The 22157-nt window shown below is 53.4% G+C and overlaps 4 protein-coding genes across 4 annotated transcripts; 3 read left to right on the top strand and 1 right to left on the bottom strand.

Annotated features, from left to right (window-relative positions):
- Positions 1-2603: 2603 nt before the first annotated feature.
- On the bottom strand, positions 2604-7004 carry HER10_EVM0001025 (6-phosphofructo-2-kinase). Its single transcript, XM_035470788.1, has 5 exons — positions 5496-7004; positions 4975-5311; positions 4175-4835; positions 3960-4121; positions 2604-3906 (listed from the first exon to the last, which is right to left on the bottom strand). The coding sequence occupies exons 1-5, from the start codon at positions 5527-5529 to the stop codon at positions 3049-3051; spliced, it is 2052 nt and encodes a 683-aa protein (XP_035328832.1). The 5' UTR covers positions 5530-7004; the 3' UTR covers positions 2604-3048.
- A 4238-nt stretch (positions 7005-11242) lies between these two features.
- HER10_EVM0001337 (cytidine and deoxycytidylate deaminase zinc-binding region) lies at positions 11243-15026 on the top strand. Its single transcript, XM_035471088.1, has 2 exons — positions 11243-13549; positions 13597-15026. The coding sequence occupies exons 1-2, from the start codon at positions 13296-13298 to the stop codon at positions 14651-14653; spliced, it is 1311 nt and encodes a 436-aa protein (XP_035328861.1). The 5' UTR covers positions 11243-13295; the 3' UTR covers positions 14654-15026.
- Positions 15027-15385: 359 nt separating this feature from the next.
- HER10_EVM0007200 (uncharacterized protein) lies at positions 15386-17697 on the top strand. The gene is made up of 3 exons (XM_035476764.1): positions 15386-15936; positions 16017-16536; positions 16668-17697. The coding sequence occupies exons 1-3, from the start codon at positions 15594-15596 to the stop codon at positions 17068-17070; spliced, it is 1266 nt and encodes a 421-aa protein (XP_035329577.1). The 5' UTR covers positions 15386-15593; the 3' UTR covers positions 17071-17697.
- Positions 17698-18846: 1149 nt separating this feature from the next.
- HER10_EVM0012535 (sodium/hydrogen exchanger family protein) lies at positions 18847-21720 on the top strand. The gene is made up of 3 exons (XM_035481929.1): positions 18847-19665; positions 19829-20991; positions 21044-21720. Exons 1-3 carry the CDS (start codon positions 19548-19550, stop codon positions 21581-21583), a joined length of 1821 nt encoding a protein of 606 aa, XP_035330220.1. The 5' UTR covers positions 18847-19547; the 3' UTR covers positions 21584-21720.
- The last annotated feature ends 437 nt before the right edge of the window (positions 21721-22157 follow it).

Genomic DNA, 22157 nt, shown 5'->3' with positions numbered 1-22157 from the left:
GACGGTTTCCCCTCTAGGTATGGGGATGGATGGTGAGTTCCATTCGCTACAACTTTCTTTCCTAGGATTATCCAAAGAATGCATAGGCTTCTAGGCTTTATTGAGATTCACGCCTCACTAGAGGTCAGGCATACGGAGGTAGATCTCCGTACTGTAAAAGAGGCCACGAGCTTTGATGAGTGTATGCTGCTCGAATCTCATCGAGGTTCGACGGTCGCCGCCTAGCTTTACCTCGGGGGGAACACACGTTATGTTCTTCGTATGTGAAGTCTTGTTTGAGAGACAGATACTAAGATGCCCTTATCGGCGCTCGAGTCTTCCTTGATCTTCGAGCCCGGAGCACCGCATGAGACTGGGGGAGTAGATCATGTTCTCGACCAGGAGCCGCTCACTTCCGGACCGATTAGGTCTCAATAGTATCCTAACCAATCTCTTCATCTTCAGAGTCACTGAGAAATTGTGGAGGTGGTAGCAATCTCCCTTTTTCAACGTGAGCGGACAGAATTAATTCATCTCCACGCCCCCCTCAGTTTCCCGGTGGGTTTGACGTAATGCTTTAAGCTCCTCTTCGGACACATCGTCGATCTGTCAACAAATCTGATACTTTCTAGGGTTATATAATCTCATCACCGGCAGGCTTGGGGATATCAAGGCCGTCGATACCACCTAGGCCAGTTTTCCGCGATAGCAGTTGTGCCATCTTTCTGAGGACCAATGGCCTCGATGACGGTGTGTTTAGCATATACTGGGTAAGCCGGCCATCCCAGTCTTGATCTCAGGTTGAACAAAACTCAGCATGCCCATGCGCCGAACCGCCTTGGGGTATTCTGTCCAGAATACGTGTCGAGTAGAGCTCGACGCTTAAGGATGGATAACTTGTTGCTACCCATCCCTTCGGTTATGTACGATACGTACCACACACACACACACACACACACACACACACAACCTACAAGGGCGACGCGCCCCAGATAGATGACCAACAATACAAGCTCAACTACACACACCTTAAGACGATCACCTTTGGTGGCAACTATACTCGAATATGATATAGAAACGCTCTGCCTTCCTTCAGAAAATGAGAACTCCGCAGCGGTTCGCAACCAAAGCCATTTTCAACGTGGATCTCCTTTGAGAACTTTTGAAAGCGCCAAGCCAGGGAGATGGGCAAAAGAACGTATCGGTAGCCTAGCTGGATTTATATGAGGGCCTTGTTACCTTCGTCAGTTATGGCATCTTGAAGCTGGCAACGGATGTTAGTGAAGAATATCAACGCCGTGAAAATAATCCTCAGAAGTTGCTGGCTTACCCCGTTCCTAGTCAAGATTGTGTATGAAGCATACCATATAAGTGGCCAAGGAACCAGAAGCTATGGGCGGGCTTCACCTCGATCACGTCATCGAGGCCTGGTATACCCAGGATCTACCGAGGCGAATGCGAACTAACCCAGGCTATCGGAGCTTCCTTCGACCATGAGAGAGGAGGAACGATGGAGAACAAGGAAAGGCAGCTGAGGCAGACTCAAGCATCGTGTCTCTCCATACCGACTTTGCAATAGCGCTGAAGTAACTTCTACCGGAGGCACACGAATGCTTAGAGCGGCGCGCTTGGAGATACATACAAAGTGAATGCATAGAAACAAGGGTCGCTTTTGGGATGACTGCAAAGGTCCAAACCTCCACAGGCCCAGTGAAGCTCCCTAGAGCTCTCGGCAGGAGAACATTTGCATGATCATGAACCCGGACCCTGACGTACTGGTATAGTCATTGCTCTCAACACGTCTTTCATCCTGCATCATGGTCTCAGCATCCTAAAGAACTGAGCCTTACAATTGAGACCTTCCGCTAGATACGGCCATATCTACATTGTCTCACAATCACACCACACCTATCCTCGACCCCCAAAACCCCTATCAACATCACCCAACCCTTCAGCTCACGACTCCACCATCTATAACCAGATAAACCCCCTATCTCCAGACGCCAAATACCATCTAAACCGAGCCACAAAAACCTGCCGTTCGTAGAAACCCTCGGCCCGAATATCAAAATTCGGTCCGCCAAACCTCGTGACAAAGAGGACGCCAACGAACAAGGGGGTGAACACCGCCGGGCCCTTTGAGCCTCAATCAACGCCGAGTTTCACCCGGTGCGGCTCTCCCGGGCACACCCGCAGATCTGGATCGGGTGTGTGTGTCACGCCACACTCCTCACATCCCCCAACCCAGCACCTTCCCATCCCGCCGCCCTACCTTACGTACTAGAGGCTTGTCAGGAACAAGACATGCCAAAGAAACAAATGACGGTTCCCCCCTTGTCCTGTCACATCACATCACATTACCCATGGGTTGGTTCTACGGTTACATCTGCCGAACGGACGCTAGTGCACCTCGGCGGAGCCTCCACTGTCTGTCAATCCTACAGGATGTCGGTCCACAGCCTAGACAGTGCAGTGACACGCAACAAGGCAACGTCAGATTGTCACTTTGTTAGTCAAGCCATCCAGATCTTCGGAAAGGAAAGCCTGTTTAGTCAGATCCCAAAGATCTTTGGGCACTACACCATCATTCAACATCACTTCACCGAAAAGGCAGGCACAGCATGTTCATGTGATAGACTTTTGTCTCCTATCTGCCTAGAAGAACCTAATTGCTTGTGTTTGTGAACAAGCCTTACAAAATTGAGCAATGAGAGGGCCGTCCGGCTATGGTCCTCGTGAATCTTTGCGTAATGGGTATCTTTTTGACCTCTTTCGTCAGATGGCCGTATTGGATTCCCGAACGCCGAGCAAATGCTTCAATCCCCTTCCCGCCTCCGAGGTTGAAGAAGTCCCTGGTTCAAGTAGTAGCAAAGTAAGAGCAAATCATGTGTGTGGGATCGTGTTTTCCCACGCCCTTCCAAAAAAGAAAAAAGTCCCCCCTTCCAAAAAATGAGCAAAATCGTGGTCGTAGTTGAGTTTTCCTCAACGCCCAAAACTCCTTTCCGGAATTCCATTCGTGTTGTACAGGTCGTCATATGATACAGTCAAAGCCTGTCTTTGGCTCTGATCTCAAGCGTCGCGGTTAACGGTGCGCTGCGGGCGGTAGTTGGGTTGCTCGATGAACGTTCCCTTCTCCGGCAGGTAGCGGTACGCGTGGAAGTCGTAGCCGTAGGGCTTAGGCTCGATAGAGTAGAGCATGCCCAGAGGAACGTCCAAGTCGGCGATCTCGTCACGGGATAAATCCATAAAGTAAGCCATGAGCACACGGCAGACCGAGCGATGTCCAACAATGAGAACGTGATCCTCGATACGCTCGATCTCGCGGACAATATCGCGCAAGCGAGCGATGACCTGGAGATATCCTTCTCCACCGACACCCGGGTAGGTGTAATGGAGCTTATCCGCAGCGCGCTTCTTATACTCGGCAGGGAATCTTCTGGCGATCTCCTCATACGTCATGCCCTCAAAGAGGCCAGCGTTGAGCTCGTTCAGCACCGCCCAAGCCTTGACGTCGTAGTCGTCGTCATTGTCAAACTGCTGTGCCGTCTGCACGCTGCGCTTAAGCATCGAGGTCCAGACGCAGAAATTCTTCTCGTCCAGTTCCCGATTCAGCTCGGGATACGGCGGGGTGTGGTCGCCGGCCTTAGGCGGGAATGACGACTGAGCGATCTTATCTTTCTGCTCAATGAGCCACTCCTTGCGCTTCTGGGTCATGAATCGGTGGAGAGCCTGTCCGTAAAGCTCTCCGTCGGCGGTGAGGTCGGAATCTCCGCCGAGCTTTCCATTGCGGTTATCGACACTCTGTCCATGCCGGGTCAACCATATCTGGCGCGGCGCAAGGTTGAATGTCGTCAGGTAAGAGCTGATGCCGCCGCTCAGGAAGCCCCGCAATCTATACTGGACCAGCTTGCGGCCAACATCAATCATCTTTGGCGGCGCGTTAGCGACTTGTGGTTCCATGCGCCAGGGCTTGAACATACCTGAATATACTGCATATCGTGGGCCTCCTCGTACTCTCCAAGGGGGACATAAGCGCTCTCATAGGCGGCCACACGTCTCTTGAAATCAGCAAGAGACTGGTGAGGATCCTTGTCCTTGTAGTCGGGGCCAGAAAGCTTCAGGCGCATGTTGGCCTCGAGAAGCTGCAAACACGTCAGATGAGATTTTCAGAGACAAGCGCGATGAGAGCACTTACATTTTGGTCATGGCAGATACTCTCGATGAAGAGAATTCCGAGCTTGGGCTCGCGCGCTTTGATTCGGTCGACCAGAAGCTGGCGGCGGTGAATAGTGCTGTTTGTCGCATCGAGGATGCCGACGGAACCGCCCTGGTGCAGAAGGTAGTCCAGAAGCTCGTCCAGAGTGTCCAAGGCCACCTGCTCCCGCATCTTGGCCGCAGTCTCGTTGGTTGGGTCGAAGAACTTGGCGGACTGGTCAATGCCGTCGCTCTCCTCATTGAGGTTCAGCTCCGCAGGCTCCTTATTGCCACGGGAAGCATGACCATTAAGCAGGATCGAAGCAGCCTGGGCCGGCGGGTCGAGTCTAACGGCAGCGGGCGAGTAGGCAGGCTTCATCGGGGAACTCATGCCGGCAGCCACGCGTCTGCGATTGCCGACATTGAAGATTGTAGAGCTGTACTGCTGCCAAGACAGGTAGCGCTGGACCTTCTTGGTAATGTAGGACTTTCCGCGCGCGGGAAGTCCAACCATGACGATAACCAGCTTCGCAGCGACATCGCGGTCACTAATCTTGCCGTCGGGCGAGGCTCTCGAGACAGTCATGCCAGGAACATTGAGTGTGGCGGGGTGGGGGCGAAGGCGGGGAGTGGTTCCTCCAGAATTCTGTCTGACAGGCGGGCTGTTGGTTTATTCCATTAGCCAAGCTCCAGAATATGAGGAGTGTAGGATGTTGTAAAATGCTCAGCCACCAGGAGGGAAGGAGTATTCCCTCAGGATGGCACCGATCTGAAAATATTTTTTTTCGGTTCTATACGTACATTCTAGGGGAATTCGGAGCGGTCGAAACCACGCTGCGCATCGCAGGAGGGGTATCGGAGTTTGCGACCAAGGAGCGATCGCGGAGGGCGATCGGGCCACTCAAGTCGTTCATAGATCGAACGGCATGCGCCATAGCTGGAGGCGGGAGAAGGCCATCGTGAGGGTGAGAAACTGGCAGTGCCTGGGGCTCAGTGAGGTAGTTCGAGTTCGAGTTCGTGGCGGCGGTCGATTTGTTGGAGTGGAAGGGAGGCGATGACGAAGGGGCGCGTGAATCCTTGTTGGAGCTCATGGCCAACTTCGCCAGAGCAGATTGCTTGGCCTGTATAAGACCAAGGTCTTTTTGTATGGAAAAGGGTATGTTAATACTCAAAAGCTTGTTCAAGAATGAATATGTCGATAGTGACGGCGGTAGACAAGAATAAAGTGGTGAAGAGTTGAGATTTGGGCGTGCAGAGGTAGAAGGGGAGAAAAAAAAAGAATAGCTTGGGTGGTGGACTGGAGAGGTGTGGTTTGTACGGACCTGGGTGGTGATCAGGAAAGATTGCGGAAGGCATGGATGCGAATATGCGAGGCAGGCGGCAGGCGTGGGAAAAAAAAGACTACGCCGACGACCCTTTGTAAAAGGAAGGAGTCACACAGGGTGTGCGCCTGGGTATGGTAGCTGTGGTTGGCTGGGCCTGCCGTTTAGAGCAGTCGCCGCTTTGTTGCTTTAGCTGGGTGCACCTGCTTCCTGGGCTTCCTGGGCTGCTCTTGCTGTGAGAATTCTCTCTTCGGGGTCAGTTAAGAGGCCCTGTACCCAATCGCTGCGCTAGGATGGGGAAGCTGGTCGAGCTGTCCCAGGGTGGGTGATGAAATGTGGCGTCCAAGATGGCTAGCTCTTGCCTTAGCGTGCAGGGGTCTTGCCGGGTTCGCAGCAGGCGTGGTCTGGGCGGAATGAGAGAAAAAAGTGTTGAGAGGGGAACAAGACAAGGAACACAGCGCGTGTAAGTGCAATGCGATCTTGGCTGGTGCGGAGGAGGACGAGGACGAGGATATATCTACTCTATACAGAGACAGAGCACTGTAGTTCACTACCTGTAGGTTGATGGTACAGATAGACTACGATGGATGAGAATGCCAAATACTTTGTAGAATTGTATGGCAGTGATGGATGGCGAGAGTTGCAGTGCAAGCAAAAGAAGACACACAAAGCAACTGGCTGGATAGATAAAGAGGTATCAATAAAAAAAGGCTGTGGGACAACAAGGACAGAAAAGAAAGAAGATTCTAATGTGTTCGGGATGGATGGGTCTGTCAGGTTAAAGAGGATAGAAAGAAGAGGGGAGGGTCAGAGCGATGGAGCCCGTCGACGGAGGAAGGACCGATATATCTACTTTAGTGGTACGGTCGAGGCAATGGGCGATGGGTAATGGGATGGTGGCCCTGGATGAGTGATGGGCAGCACAGAGCAAGACACCTCAGGATGGGACGGTATGGGATGGATGGGGTGAGGTGAGAATGGATCTGGGCTGTATGAGACTATGAGTGAGGGTGAGCCTGTGAGTGAGGGCGAGGGTTCGATGAACGGGGACGAGGGACGGGACAGGGTGAGGGTGAGCAAGGAGAAGGCCCGTCCGAGGACTCCTCAGGCTCCTCACTGCCTTATTTTGCAGAGAGCCCTGCCCTGCCCTGCCTTTTCCCATTGCATGTTCGACTGAGGTATGGTACGGAGTAAGGTACGGATACTCCTCCTCTGCATGGCTGGCCTTGTTGAAGACGAGGTGTGTCTGAAGATGGAGTACCTTCTTCTGTTTGAAAAGAGTGAGGCGTGAGGCGTGTGAGAAGAAACTCGACATCCAAGGTTAGAAAGAATCTTCTTGGCGCGATACAATAGTACATTCTTGGCTGTGTTTGTACTCTGTAATCTGTAAACGGGAAACCAATGCTGGGCAGGTACAGACTAGGTGTCTAGTCGCACCTTACCTTGGAGTCCGTATCTACCTTACAGATACGCAGGTACTCGAAAATTGACAGAATCACCGCAATAGAACCGTTGTGTGCAGGAACCACTCGCAACTGTCCCATTTCTCTCCTGTCGCATTCCGCCGCCCCCAATGACTCCAACACACACCAGCCAGCAGTACCACCACGTTCGAAATTCGGGGCTTGCCCTGCAGCTGTGTTCTGCTTCTGGAGCGGTTCCCTTCGGTGGAGCCTCTAATTGGGTCGGTGCTGCATGCTCGGTGACCGGTCGCCGATGTGCCCTTTCCAGCGATCCAGGGTGCATTTCGTTTTAGCAAGGTACCCCCGTCTGCGACCCTGTCGAGCCTCTCCTGGCACCGGAGCCCTGGGATGCTAGACCCGTGGCGGCGCGGGATGGTGCTTTTTTTCTTCTTCTCTCTAATTTTTGGGGGAGGGAATTTTTTCTTCCTTCCATTTTACAAGGGGAGTTGGAGATTTGATTTCGGGGTTTGGGGAAAGAGAGAGGGCGGCGGCGCGTATCCATACCTTCCAGCCATCCATTCGCACCCGGCGGCGGGTCGCATCTTTCAAACGGAGCAGTCTAAGCGCTTGGCGTGCCCTCTCTTTCTTGTCTGGTACGCTGTGTTCTGTCTCTGTCTCTCGATCTCGATACCTACCTGTCTGCCAGCCCAACGGTTTGGTACACGCAACAAGACGGAAAACGGGGGAAGGCCCAAACCGGGCGATGTAGACGTGCCGTATGGCCCTGCGTCTGTGCCCGAGCGAACGGGACATGCGAAAGAGCAAGAGTGGTTGAGAACTTGGGAAGCGAACGGGAAAGAACTATTTTCCAAAGTGGACTCACTCTTTCCAAAGGTGAGGTGACATGACGGTTCAAGGCAGCCGCGCGCGCCCTATCCTAGGCCATCGTACCTTCCCGTCCGTTTGGCAGGGCTCACGAACGAGATTGACAGCATTCCATTTCCCACCTTTCCTGAGGTCATTTCACGTGTTTTTTTCCTTCTTTCCTTCTACGTATCCATCGAGGATTCTTAGTAACCCAAACTGTCCTGGGCAATATGTCGGTCCCTTTACGGGTACTTATCCATCCAACGCATGATTTCTGCTGTTGGTTTTCTGATGGGGAAAATACAGTACGGCCGAGCTCAAAGGCCCCGGGCGACTCGAGACCTGGGAGTTGATAGAGAAACCTGAGGAAGAAAAAAGGCTGGGCATCATTTCCAGAACCCCCTTATACCTATGTCTGGCCTGAGGTAAACAGTTCGAGTTCCTACGTGCAAGGTCGTCTGCCAGAGCTTACGTTGTCAACATTGCAACGCCAACAAACGAAGCTCATTATTTCTGTCTTTCTATTGCTGGATGTACGTGTCCACAGTCTGTTTTACCTTACCTTACTCTGGACTCGGGAGCTGGCCGCCCGGGTACGCTACCTATTGGTGTCTTGGTCCAATGCCAGAAGCCCATCCGCCCACGCCCTCGGTCTTGTCCCATGTCCATGTCCCACGTCAATCTTCCGTCCGCCAAGTTTAAAGCCATTCATGCCTATCCAAAGCTACCATTCGTGCAAGTTCAAGCTCAGGCTCAGGTTCAAGCTCAACCTAGGCCTGGACCTGGACAGGAGTCCTGACAATCGCCGTCTGGCCATGGACCATGGATTGGGGATTTGTCCAGCACAGCGGGTTGAGAGAGAGCCACATGCGTTTCCGTGCACCAGCACAGCCCGTTACAGTAACAGCAAAAAAGAACCTCAACAAACACAAACCCTCCGTCCCGTCGTCCAAAATTAAATCCCCAAACACCGTCATGACGGCCGGCCCCATCCTTTGCGTCTCCCCGTATGCCTGGGTCCTGTCCTCCGTGTCGCCGTGCTCCATCCTCCATGCTCGTCTGGTCCGCCCGGTCTGTGTGCGTGTACCGTGTTGCCCGTGAGCATACCTTACCTTAGCTCCGTGGGTGATATTATTCCTGCAGACATGGAAAGTCGAGGAGAGAAAAAGTATCCGTAATACGGACAATGTAACTCGGACGGCCAGGTCCCACGTCAGTCCTTTCCTGCTTCTCACCGTTCTGCTCGCTCAGCGCTCGAGTGCTGGACGAGGTGTGGCCTGCCTGGCCTGGCTTTGCTGTGCTGTGCTGTGCTTCGCTCACCGGGCTTGTCGGAGATACCCCGTCGATCCGTTCTGCCCTTTCCACTTCCCTTCCCACCCAAATGTTTCACGACTCAGATGAGCAGAGTAATCGGCCGCCAAGTCCCCTCCTGAATCAACTTGTGCCGGCACCAGAGCTATTCTACAACCATCCCATCTTTCTCAAGCATTCCAGCTCTCAGCCAAGCCAACCGGAATAGACCACTCACATCAGCCCTCGCCAACACGCCTTCGACACTTGCCCAAAGCTTATCCTTGCGGTTGATCGCCTTGTTCCATTTCTACTGTAGGTGGCCACGTACCTAGCTTTGATAGCCCCTTTTCGAGGTTACCTCTCTCGATTATTTCTTGCTGAATGAGTAGGTACTATCCAGTAGTGGGTGTAGCAACAGGTAGCCCTCCGATGTGCTGCAACAAGTCTCCGGCGGCGCTCAACAAGGCGTCTCCGAGAAGGGTGCACAACATGATTTGACACACACCATCTCCAGGGTCGCGTGCCGGTGATGGTCATTACATATTCTGTTGGCGTTGCAACAACTCACCTAGCGCTTGGGCTGACCTTCTGTCGGAATCACCCCGAAGTCCGGAGGCTGGAAAAGGAACCTCCACGCCCCCGGAGATCCGCTCCCACCAAGGATCCGCTGCGCTCCTGGCGAACCTGTGAACCCCTCACGGAACCCCTACCAGTTGCTCGACGTGTTGTGGGGATGCCAGGGCTGCTTTTGAGTCTTGACAGCAAGCATTCTGTCACTGCCAAACACCAGCCAGCCTGATCTTCCTAGACATTTCTGCAAAGAAAGATGGCTCATGATGCTCATCTTCACTCAGGTCTGGGCGGTGATGTCACCCAAATGCCCTTCTAGCACATTGGGATCTCGCCCCTGTGAAACGGAAAAGCCCATGGTGAGCCCGATTGTGTACATACACAAGACAGCCTACAGAATGGCGGGATAGTGATCCGTATGTCCCGCCAAAGTCTGAGGACGCCATGTCATCGTTCTCGGGGCGAGTGAGGCTTGCACTCAACGCCCAGTCATCCCGCCATGCCAATGGCCACTGGTAACTCAACCGCAGCGGCCAATCATCTTCAACAGTCCAGTTGCGAGGTTGCTCTCATGCTTCACGCCAGAAACAGGGACTCGGCATGGATGACGAAGGAGGAATTTGGCGTGGGACCCCCACTCCAAGACTCTTTCGCAGAAGGTTCTCCTGTTACACTGCAGGATGCGGACTGCAGCAAAGACAATTGTGACTTCTCAGCTCCTAAATCTCTAGTGTGGAGGGGAGGGTTGGCAATTCCAGGTGCTCCAGACGCCGGCGGCGCGGCCCTCATTCGCACTCCTCATTTCTGATATTGCCGCCGCGCCGCCACTCTGTGGTCTCCACCAGGTGTCGAAGTTTAGGCGTTATTAGTCTCTGGTAGTCTATTCCGCTTCTGCTGCTGACCCCGCATGCATCGTGAGGGGTTCGCGGCAGGGTTTGCCGTTCGCTTTCTAGAAGCCCACTGTCATGGCCACCTCGACGACAATCAAGGGACCAACTGCTCCGTTGCAGAGGCAGTCTCGCCAAGATGTCAAGGAACGCTTGCTGGATCTGCGATGGCGAAAGCGTCATCTGAAGCGAAGTGCGGAGAGGAGATACGGCCGACACGCGTTGCGACTAGGAGCTTGCAAGAGCGTTTAGCGATGGGAGTATGACTTGCAGTCGTGGCCGGCGGGGGCCGGCCAGGAGGGCGTGCCGTCATCGGAGATTGGGAAATAGGCGATGGAGCCTTCACACGTGGGGTCGAGTTACCGTTGGACGATTGCATTTCTAATTCAGATGCGGCACCTTTGAGAGAGAACAGTCTGGCTTGTGAGACTCGTTCTGCCACGCACCAACTGTTGATAACCAATGAGACAATCCATGATGGAGGCATGTTGGCACGGAGGATGAGAGCCGAGAAGTCGACTTGTCTGCCGCTCTTGGCTTGCTCATGCGTTATGAGACAGTAGACTACGCAAAGAACCAACCAAAACTACAGAATTAGAAGCTTATCTCTGTTGAAAGTGCTCAACCAGGGGTGCGGAATGTGCGGACTCGCCTCTAAGAAACCATCATTTAATAGAGGTGAGGCCCGACCGGTGAGTATTTTTGGTGAGGTGAGGTAAGGTGAGGTTTTGTCTTGCTTCGCGTTGTTCATCCTGATGGGTCTGTAGGAGGTATTCGGTTAGTTTCAGTGGTGGAAGTGCTTCTCCCTACTAGGTAGTCGCCTCATGCCTCTCGCGTTCCATGCCTTCTCCAGTCTTCTCCAGCTCCTTCCCCAGTCGCTAGGTATTATTTTGCTTCAGTCGATCCCCTCCTCCCCTTGGTTACAGATGCGATCTCCCTTGGCTTTCGCGCCTTCCCGCTCTTCTCTTGCCTCTTGGTATCTTTTCAGAAAGCACAATTCCAGGGGAAAGTATGAAAGTTGCCGATATATTATGCACAAGAACGGGAGAGAAATCCCATGGTGGTGATTGCCAAAGAAATTCTCCATGCAATTGCTAGGTATTATTCCTACAGTCGCCCCGCTCTTTACCCCCATGTCACGAATCTGGAAATATCTTAGACGTCGCAGGCACAATCCAAACGTCCCGTCGGCGAAGTGGTCACTGCCAGGACCGGACTGGCTACACCGAGGTGCGTAAGTGGCCTGTCACTTTATCGATAAGACCCTAGACCCCGCTAGCGGCTCTGCCTCTGCAATCCGATTCGACTAGGGGCTCTCTGTGCCTGACAACGCCTGGCCTACTGGGATCCAGTCTGTCAAATAGATCGCCAAATTTTCTGATGCTTCACTTCGGTCCCGTCCGTTCGATACCACAGTTCAAACTACTTCCAGATCCGGATCCTCTTGGCCTCCAGCTACACTATCCGTTAAACAACGACGCCATCTAATCCGATAGGGCTTCTTTCCTCTGTTCTCGTTTCTTTGTTTGGTCCCAAATCTGGGCCCTGCCGTTTCAGGACCCGGCAGAACATTGATCTTCAAGTCTTGGGTTACATCCGTCTTGAATTCATCTATAGATGGAAAGCTGAGGCTGAGACTGATACCAACGCTGAGACTCTCCGAACGAGATACCGGGACCCGCCAATCCGCGGTTCCAATAATACCTGGCGCATTTCCAGATATCTTGGCAAATATCTTTGCACCTCAACTGGCCTCCTGAATCGACGGAAGGCTTTGTGCACCGCACACAATCTTTCTAGAGAAGTGACCGAGAATCAAGTTTGTCTCCAAGGCTGCAAAAGAGTCAAAGGACGGAAGGAGATAAACAAAGCAGCTCAAGGCTGGAAGTGAACAGGATCTGATCTGAGGCAAGAGCAGAAGAGCAGCTGAAGGTGCAGGTCGGGTGCCTTCCTTTCCGCACCTTCCAGGTCAGCGTCCCGGGTTACGATTTTATTCGTCCTGGCCCTGCCTTCCAAAGTAGCTTCCTGAGGCAGTGTGGGCCCATTCATCAAGTTGCTTCTCGTGACTTCCTTCCGCTGGGTTCTGCTCCAAGGTACTACAGAGTGCACCTCACTTGGGACCAAAAGCAACCTCGCAGCCTCCTTCATCTAGACCTTACCAACTGCGGTAACTGAGCTGGCTTGTCATTCCCTTACAGAATTATCCAGCCCTCACAGCACGGAGGAAAGGTTATAGAGCAGCTGGAGATCGACGACACGACGCCATATCTCTCTTTCTCAAGAAGGAGCTAGGTGTGCCACCTACATCAACCGTCGGTCGCACAAGGACTTGACTGGAAATCTTCCCTAGTCATCATTCTGTTTTGTTGACTGCTCGGCAAACCCTCCGCTACATCCGATCTTGGCCCTGTTCGACACCGTCAAACCCCAACGAGCCGCATCAGATTCCAGCAGCAAACCTTTGATGACAGGCTTCTGACTGGACTCTTCACCCAAGTCACTACATTACTCCTCAAGAAGCCATCGTGGAGCTACTACAGTCGTTCTGTCGTCTGTTGAAATCCACACTTCGCTCATAGCACGCCACAGCGGTACACGGCAGCTATCTCCGTAGCCCTCTCTGTCGGTCGTCCTGTGCCTCGGGAGGCCAAATCGAGATACCGTAACTTTCTTGTTGAAGTGAGTCACGGCTTCGGCGTGACGCACCCCCATCTATACTGACGAACATATCAGTCCCTGCTTTTTCTGCCCAAATCTTGGAAGGGAGACCACCAGTCAAGATGCTCGCTGTCGAACGCGCCTCGCTGCCGGCCATGGCCTCTGATCGGCCTGACGATCAACCTGAGGAAAAGATCGAGCACACTGGCCCTGATGTCATCCAGCCCCATGCTCTCATCGACCACCTGCTTCCACAACAACTTGGCCGAGGAGTGCTTATTCCTCTGAAGACGACTTTGGAAATCCGACAAGACCACACCATTGTTCAGGCTTTGATCACGAGGGCTCCATCTACGTCTACTAATAATGTCGTCAAGTGAGTAGCAGTCATCACGGTTCTATCACATACTAACCTGACTGCAGTCTGATCCGCTCGATGCTCCCTGAAGGCGTGGCTAACAACTTGCCTCACTTGCGAAGATGTGCGAAGCCAGCGGATATCCCGGCTCATCTCAAAACACAGTTCATGAACGACTCCCCCGAAGGCCGCCAAGTCCATACGGGTAAATCCACCTGGATCTACATCATGCTTGGTGAAGAGAAAGACTTCGATAAGCACGACTTGGTCGCCAAGCTGGGGGCCATCGAGGGAATGGATGAGAACGTCTTCCTCACCAAGATTCCGATCCCCATGGTACCGCCTACTTCTCAGGTGCAGGCAGCTATGTGGACCTCGCAGTTCTGGCCTACGGTGTATAGAAAGAACAACCCCCTTGGACCGCACCCTAGCATGGTGGGACGATCAACGGAAACCATCAAGGATGAGACATCTCTTTGGATGACCTTGGCCCATCGCGTCGCCTTCCAGGCCAAGAAGGCGGGTATCGGCGAACCCATGGGTGCCGTCATCGTCCAGCGCGAAGGGGGAAAATCCCACCTCGTAGCGGTTGCCGGAGATGCTCGTTGGCACCAGGAGCCCAATAGAAGCGGTACCGGCAATCCCATGGGTCACTGCGTGCTCAGAGCTATCAGCATGGTGGCGCAGAAGCTCGTGCGACATGAGAGACGTGCAGCCGGCCGCTCCAACGTGCCGCCTATCCTTGAATACGACACTTTTCAAGATCTTCCGCTCTTGGAAGACGAGCTCACGGTCCATGAAGACGAGCATCCCAATGCAGACGGCTACCTGTGCCACGGTATGGAGATGTACTTGACTCACGAGCCTTGCGTCCAATGCTCGATGGCTATCCTTCACTCGCGGATGGGCAAGGTCGTCTTCGCTCAACGCATGCCACTTACTGGGGGCATGTGCTCGGAAGATCGAGGACATGGCCACCCCGAGCTGGAGAACTGCGGCGGAGGCGAGGGTCTCGGCCTCTTCTGGAGACGTGAGCTGAACTGGAGCTTGTTGGCGTGGGAGTGGGAATCGAGCGACTGCGTGGGACCTTTGCCGCCGGTTGATCACAGAGTCCATGCTTAGTCCCCATGGGACTTTACGACGATACCTTGGTGCTTATGGTCGGGAAACCGGCCTAGGCCAGAACAGTCTTTGTGTGCCGGGATGCCAACGATTGTGAAAGTTGACGGTAGTCTCGATGCATTAGTATCGATTAACCCTGTACCCCAAGCTCTGAGCCAGCTGGTAGGCGGCTCTTGCGCTTTACATTTTACCTGTTGTAATTGGTTGAGAAATTGGTTGGAAGGGCTAGCAGAGGGTTTAGATAGTCCTTTCAGCTCTCGTGGATTGCCTGACGGGATGAGGGAGGTTCGAGAGTCGTGCGACGGTAGGCTGGTCAGGAATTATACCCATGCTGTCTCATTTGTAGCAGACGGCAACTTTAGCAATGCACAAGCAACTTACATCAAGTCTTTATCGTCCATAGTTGCTGTGATGAGCAATGGTTGAGGGAAGATATACCCCTTCACTCTCTAAAATCCCAGAGTCACACAGGAGCAACCGTTGGGAAAGAGTTCCAGCCGATATAAGACCAGCATCCAAGTGGTATTGGCTGCAGCCTACACTCACTTACCCTACAAAAGTAATAGCGCCCGATGAATAAGGTAGGTACAGAGCCAGACTGCGCTAGGGGTCGGCAAGCTTTACAGCGGTCGTGCTTCCTGCGGGGAAGAGATGCGCCTTATCTTATCGGCGCGCCTAATGCTGGTGAGGAAGGCCCGCACTGGGAGAACTGATCCATACCTACTCCCATCCATTGAAGTGGTCCCCTCGTCACCAGCCCTTGCCGCAATCTTCACTCTTTTCCTCCGTTACATGTTTCGGCATGCGCCCACGAACAAAGCCAGAGGAAACGGCCCTGGAACTGCAGCTTTCGAGACCCTTCTAGCCACCAGCATGAGTCGCCTTTGACTCTCTTGACCCACGCGACGCCGACCAGGTAGCTTTGTAACGGCTCCGACACATGCGCTCGCGACTTCAACCTTTTTGGACAAAGGCTGTGGACGAACTTCATCCCCGAGCTTCTCTTAGCTGTCGCCTTCTCCCATCGGTACTTTTAAGACGAAGAAACGCCACGACCTGGCGAGGCAGACCGGCCGACATCCCCAACGACTACCGTGACACCCTACAGCTTCTCGCAAGCTTCGTGAACGAGCGCGTCGACATGCCGGCGGACAAATCGAGGAAGCGCAAGGCGGACAAGGACCTACAGAGATACTACGCTGTGCGCGTCGGTCTCCGGCCAGGTGTATATTTGACATGGCTCGAATGCCAGAAGCAGACTGCTCATCAAAAAGGAGCAATATGTATGTGAAGACATCTGACCATTTCGCTATGGATTCGGGGGCCTTCTTGACCGGTTCGACTGACAGAGGCTACCTTTTAGACAAGTCTTTCTTCACACGCGAAGAGGCTCAGGCTTTTGTGGAAGGCAAGTTCGTACCCGCGCCCGCCGGGGAAAAGCCCGCTCCTCCGAGATACTATGCCGTCGCGCGTGGTCATTTCACGGGCATCTTCGTCAACGACTGGGATACGGTTTCCCTGGCAATCAAGGATGCCAAAGGGCCCAAGTATAAGAGGTTCGACACATACACCGACGCATTAGAGTTCGTTAGGGAATGGGGCAATGAGGAAACGATTGCCGGCGCCGAGGCAGGCGCCCGGAACGCGGGTATCAAGGTTCTGCCGAGGAAGCCAGCCACAGGCGCCGCACCGAAGGCCAAAAAGGTGAAGAAGGAGAATGATGATGGGGTGGAGGAGGAGACGGAGAAGGAATCTGAAGACGATTCTGTGATGGCGGTGGTACTGAACCTGCCGCAAATTTATATCGACGGAGCTACGGCGGGCAATGGTACTCCCTCTGCCAGGGGCGGCGTAGGCGTCTACTTCGGACCCAACGATGCAAGGTAAGCGGGTCCTCAACTACATCTTGTCTTCCTCCGCCAGTTTCATTCTCAAACAGAGCAGTGGTGATGTAGTTCCTCTACATCTTTTCCTCAGGAGGTCAGAGGCAGCGGACTGACCCAGACGCATTTAGGAACATATCTGAACCCCTCGAAGGTGAATCACAAACGAATCAGCGAGCAGAACTTACCGCCCTCCTCCGAGCACTCGAGTACACCTCGGTCACGCAGGATGTCCAAATCTGGACGGATAGCGGATACACAAGGAACTGCGCCACTCGCTACTATAAGAAGTGGATGGCCAACGGCTGGAAGAAGTTGGATAAAAAGCCTGTCGAAAATCAGGACTTGATCAAGGCAATAAGAGAGCATATCGACAGACGAGAGGCTGCAGGGACAATAACGCAAATCGACTGGGTGAAGGCTCACACCAATTCGCGAGACCCGACATCTTTAGGCAACAAGGCTGCGGATGAGCTCGCTACGGCCGGTGCAAGAAAAACTTTGCCAACGAAGTCAAGAAGAAAGCTCAAATGAGGCGGCAATGATGGGCTCGAAATCAAAGTTGGGATGACTACGATCCTGCAAAGCACGTATAAGTCGTGTTTTTTATGTTTGTCTGGTGGCGATAGCATAGGATACGATGTGGCAGTGAGTCGGAGGGGTCGCCAGAGGGCGACCTTGCGTGCCAATCGACGATACCCGGACAAAGCTCCGACCCTTCGCACTACCAGTCTGCAGCAGCGATACGGGCGATGTTAAATATCGTCATACTTGTGAAGGGTCGTTGACTTGATGTGACGGTCATGCCAAAGGGGCGTTTCGGGCGCATGTGGTCACGCTTGATTGCATGGTGACGTTTCTGCTTGTGTCAATATCCCAATCTCCTTAAGACTTTTCTCAGCCTTTGATCCTGTAATTATTTTTCGATGGCGGATCGTATATCTGGTTCTATTGTGTTCCACAAGGAGATATTGCCGGTACAGACCCAGAGGTGTACTATGCATGCAAGAAGACCATTAACCAATGTCTTGTTTCGTGGCGGAAGTCCAATGACGGCTTCAAGTGTTTAACAGGTGGTTTGTTCAACTGTTCTGTTTCTCGTTTCTGCTTGTTGTTTAAGTAGTTTTCATGTTCCAAACACGGTAGATATCCATCCTCGGCTGAATTTCATCCTCTTTCGACAACGTTCCCCCTCTCTCTCTTAGACACTCAAACGTGCCGCCGACGTTGGATTACCTACGAATAGTATCTCTGTCTCATTACGTAGGATTTTCTGCCTTCTCCAAGGGCAGAATATCTTTATCTTTGGGGACCCTTTTTCTCTCCCTCTCCCGTTGCTTCCGCGGCAGGCCGGCGCGAATGTGATGGTCTTGGAAAAAACAACTTTTGTCTCACAAGCATGGTGGCGGTTTGTGAGACCATACTAAACTCGTGGCTCTACCTATGTGCGCGCGCGCGTGTGTCTGTTTTTCTGCCTAGAGCTAATGTGATTAGGGTATTCTTTTCGTTACTTTATCGTGTCTCTATCCCTCTGTACGCCCCCACGTTGTCGTTTCTGTGGGCGTTTGTGGATTGCTGGCGAGGGTCTCGAGGCTGGAGAATGTGGTTTTAGAGACAAGAGAGAGCGAGAGGGGGGAAGCGCCTGAGAGCCTAGAGGAAAGGGAAGGGAAGGGAAGGTGCAGAAGTGGTCTAGATTCTTGGCACCGGCTTGATGTCCCGAGGAACATTCTACTTATTTTACTTGTTACCTTGTTGCGCTTGTTCAACAACAGAGTCTTGTAGGGCTAAGTAGGCATTGTTTCCCGTCAAAATCCACGTCGACTAGAAAGAGACTCAAAGAGATATTTTGCAACATTTAACTTTGGTCAACTTGGTCTCTGGGCATCACACGAGGTCCGGTTTTGACCATCAGAAGCATAAAAAAGCGCCGTTTAAGCTTGCATGTCCTAAGATAGTTTGTCACTATTCAGTAAGATAGGAAATATCCAGCGCATAGGACAGCCTCTCCTCTCCATTCTGTGCAAAACAGCTGAACTCTACGTACCCCACATCATCGCAAATCTGAGCGTCCATCATCTCACTCTAATACTTACTTTCCAGGAGCCATTCCTCATCGGGTCAAACAAATACTCTAGGTATCCTAGCAGGGGACCAGGGACACCCCTCCTTCCAGCTTGGCCAAACCAGCGGTGATGATGAAAAAAAAACAAGGGCCGGGCTACAGCTCGGCGGCGTTCGCCCCGATATCCAAAAACCACAGCACTTGCATTGAATCCTCGCCGAGCCGCCACCTTTCTTTTTTCCGTCCAACCTCTCTTCCCCCTTACATCGTGAACTTCCTCACCCAAGACTTCCCACTCGGCCTACCTATTCACTCGGCCGCCCGCATCTGCGCACCGCATTCGGAAATCATTGGGCAGACAGAAGCCCAGGACCCCTCCAGAACCGCAAGACGTGCAGACCGCCATCTCTTGGTCGCAGAAGAATATCCAAAGAAGCAACCATCATCGCCACGAAAGCTGTTGATCCTGTCTGGCCTCCCAATGACAGTCAGCCACGCAAGCGCCGCAACTCTCCTTCTCGTCCACGACGCTTCGAACCCCGCGATTCGATAACAATCTTCTACCTGCTGTTGGCTGGAATAGACTGCACCTCGGATCGTACCGCACGAAAACCTTTGGTTTCCGGCCTCCTTCGGATCCGAAATCAGAAGAACCTCCCTAACCGTAGGGCGCGCGCGTTCTCTTTATCGCCCTACCTGTCGTTTTGTGTTACCGAGAGATAACCCGCCACCTTTCGTGATTCAGAAACTTGGCGAACCGGGCCCTAGTCGCATTTCCGTGCGCATTCATTGGATCATCTCACCTACGAGATCGCGGGGCCTACAACGCAAACTCGCACAAAGTGTGGAGGCTTCCAAGCTTTCCAGGCCCGACTAGACACCTTGGCGAAAGCTTGAGTACTTCTCGACTTTTGGAAGCAGATCTCACGTTTGAGAAAGGCCGCCCAAGATGCCTACCCTCGCGCTCACAAACTTCAATATCCTCGTAGGCTTGTTAGGTGGCTGGATCTCGCTGTTCGGCCTGGTCTCATACTTATGCAAGGAGAACTACTACCTCTCCGAAGCCCGTAAGTCCCACCGCTGTTCACACGTTTCGCAGCCCAATGGACCCCCAATGGTGAATATGGTGTCAAGGGTCGCAGTAGATGCGCCTAGATCGCCCAGATCGCCACGCAGGGCATCACTTTCTCGATTCGTCTTGCAGTTAAGCGGCTAACCCAAAAACCCCAGTGATATCCCTCCTCGCGGGCGTGGCCTTCTCCCCTCCTGCAGCAAACCTCATCAGACCGCTGGAATATGCCGGCACGGAAGAGGATGTCGAGAGCGTCACCCTCGCCTTCTCCCGCCTTGTCCTCGGCGTCCAGCTCGTCCTCGCCGGCGTCCAGCTGCCCAGCAGATACCTCCGTACGCAGTGGAAGCCCATGGCCCTGCTCGTCGGGCCCGTCATGACCTGCATGTGGCTCGCAACGTCCCTCCTCGTCTGGGCCCTGGTGCCGCATATCCCCTTTTTGCACGCCCTGGCCGTCGGCGCCTGCGTAACGCCCACGGATCCAGTGTTGTCCAACGTCATCGTCAAGGGCCGCTTCGCAGACCACAACATCCCTACGGAGCTGCAGAATCTCATCATCAGCGAGTCCGGCGCTAATGATGGGCTGGGTTACCCGTTCCTGTTCTTCGCCCTGTACCTCATCAAGTACATCGGCGACGGCGGCAAGCAGGTGTCTGGCGGCGCCGGCTTGGCGATGGGGTTGTGGTTCGGTGAAACCTGGGGCTATACCATCATCCTCAGCGTCATCTACGGCGCCGTTGTGGGATGGCTCGCAAAGACGCTGCTCAGATGGGCCGAGAAGCGCAAATATGTCGACAGGGAGAGCTTCCTCGTCTTTGCAATCTCCCTGGCGCTCTTCATCGTCGGGACGTGCGGCATGATTGGCAGCGATGACGTGCTCGCGTGCTTCATCGCCGGCAACGCTTTTACGTGGGACGACTGGTTCCGTTTGGAAACCGAAGACGACTCCTTCCAGCCGACGATTGACATGCTCTTGAACGTCACCATCTTCATGTGGTACGGCGCCGTCATCCCGTGGAACGAGTTCCTTCACAACGACGTGATCCCCATCTACCGTCTCATCCCTCTTGGCATCTTGGTTCTGATTCTGCGACGCCTCCCCTTCGTCTTTGCCATCCACCGCCTCATACCCCAGATCGAGCAGGTGAAGCAAGCCATCTTCGTGGGCTTCTTCGGCCCCATTGGAGTATCGGCCATCTTTTATCTCTACGTCACAGTCGAATTCTTGCATACGCTGAACGAGGGCGATGAACCTCGTTCGGATGTTGCTCACCTGCCCGAGATAGTCAGAGTCGTTGTCTGGTTCCTCGCAGTCTGTAGTATAGTAAGTGACGCACTCCCGAAATCGTTGAGAACTAAAATGAAGTTTCAAATAGGTGGTCCACGGGCTGAGCATCCCGCTTGGCAAGCTCGGCTATTACGCTCCACGCTCGCTCTCTCGAGGCATCTCATTCATGAGCGGCGAAGGCGACCCCGAGGGTGGTCCTGAGACCCCTCGACCCGCGTTCCGCATCCGTGGCAGAGTACTGTATCCCTTTGGTCGTTCACGATCCCAAGGTATTGAAGCAGCGACAGGCTCAGGCTTCAATATCGAGTCGCGGGCACAGTCACAGTCACAGTCACAACCCCAATCCGACATGGAAGGAGCCAATCGGCCCATCTACAGAATCGGCGGCTCAGTCATCCCTCCGCAGCCTGCGAGCGCGGACGAGCCGGGCGCGGCCCCTCCTTGGACGAAGCGGGCCGATCAACCGGAGCAGCCAAAACGTTCAGGCCCCGAAGACGGAGCACTCGTTAATGGTTCTCAGACAAAAGTGGCTGATGAGCAACAACAGGTGCAGACGCCACCGCCACCACCAGAGCTCCCAAGTCGTACAATCCGGTTTCCGGACGAGACACCCGCAGCACCTCGGTGATTTGCAGAAGCAAAAACAAACCGTGAGGCAGAAGATTTCGTGTGATGCAGAACTATCTTTCTGCAACTGCAGAAGCCTTCTTTTGACTTAGACGTGAGACAATCAGCCCACGCGGCGGACAGAATTCCGGATTACCAGCCGCTGTCAAATTCCCATGTCTCTTCGGGGGGGTTACTCTCCGGAAAGCAAAAGGAAAAGTATATGGAAGACGAAGTCATGGTTAGTTGGCCTTTCAAGTGACACTTGTCCAATCTCTGTTCGTAGAGAAACTGTTGTAGATAGAAATGGGATAGAACCGGCTAGAATACCCGTGATTAGGTAGACGTCTAATTGAACTGGAAGATTGCCACTCGGTATTTACTCGGTCCACCATTCGCGAGTTTTACACACACATACACATACACACACACATCGGAGTCGCCTAATTGTGCCTAGGTAGCTTATAGTTGTTGCCCGCACCTAGACCAAGTTGTGGTGGTATAAGGCCCATCGTTGATTGGTGCTCTTGGGGCTGGTAGCTGGTCTCTAGGCTGGGGGAGACTAGGTTACCGCCGCTGGCTGCAGTCCAGGTGAT

The sequence above is a fragment of the Colletotrichum scovillei genome (assembly GCF_011075155.1).
Source record: "Colletotrichum scovillei strain TJNH1 chromosome Unknown Contig00009, whole genome shotgun sequence".
NCBI classification, from domain to species: Eukaryota; Fungi; Ascomycota; class Sordariomycetes; order Glomerellales; family Glomerellaceae; genus Colletotrichum; species Colletotrichum scovillei.
The sequence above is the reverse complement of the archived record's forward strand: the minus strand, read 5'-3'. Positions and strand labels throughout refer to the sequence as shown.

What these genes read in the sequence shown, in the direction of transcription:
- HER10_EVM0012535 (XM_035481929.1), top strand. Translation starts at nt 19,548, where the DNA reads ATGCCTACCCTCGCGCTCACAAACTTCAATATCCTCGTAGGCTTGTTA. An exon ending in CTACTACCTCTCCGAAGCCC is followed by an intron (nt 19,666 to 19,828) that starts GTAAGTCCCACC and finishes CAAAAACCCCAG; the next exon opens with TGATATCCCTCCTCGCGGGC. An exon ending in TCCTCGCAGTCTGTAGTATA is followed by an intron (nt 20,992 to 21,043) that starts GTAAGTGACGCA and finishes AGTTTCAAATAG; the next exon opens with GTGGTCCACGGGCTGAGCAT.
- HER10_EVM0001025 (XM_035470788.1), bottom strand. Translation starts at nt 5,529, where the DNA reads ATGCCTTCCGCAATCTTTCCTGATCACCACCCAG. An exon ending in GCTCCGAATTCCCCTAGAAT is followed by an intron (nt 4,836 to 4,974) that starts GTACGTATAGAA and finishes ATAAACCAACAG; the next exon opens with CCCGCCTGTCAGACAGAATT. An exon ending in GTATCTGCCATGACCAAAAT is followed by an intron (nt 4,122 to 4,174) that starts GTAAGTGCTCTC and finishes ACGTGTTTGCAG; the next exon opens with CTTCTCGAGGCCAACATGCG.
- HER10_EVM0001337 (XM_035471088.1), top strand. Translation starts at nt 13,296, where the DNA reads ATGCTCGCTGTCGAACGCGCCTCGCTGCCGGCCATGGCCTCTGATCGG. An exon ending in TCTACTAATAATGTCGTCAA is followed by an intron (nt 13,550 to 13,596) that starts GTGAGTAGCAGT and finishes ACCTGACTGCAG; the next exon opens with TCTGATCCGCTCGATGCTCC.
- HER10_EVM0007200 (XM_035476764.1), top strand. Translation starts at nt 15,594, where the DNA reads ATGCGCTCGCGACTTCAACCTTTTTGGACAAAGGCTGTGGACGAACTT. An exon ending in TCATCAAAAAGGAGCAATAT is followed by an intron (nt 15,937 to 16,016) that starts GTATGTGAAGAC and finishes GCTACCTTTTAG; the next exon opens with ACAAGTCTTTCTTCACACGC. An exon ending in TTCGGACCCAACGATGCAAG is followed by an intron (nt 16,537 to 16,667) that starts GTAAGCGGGTCC and finishes AGACGCATTTAG; the next exon opens with GAACATATCTGAACCCCTCG.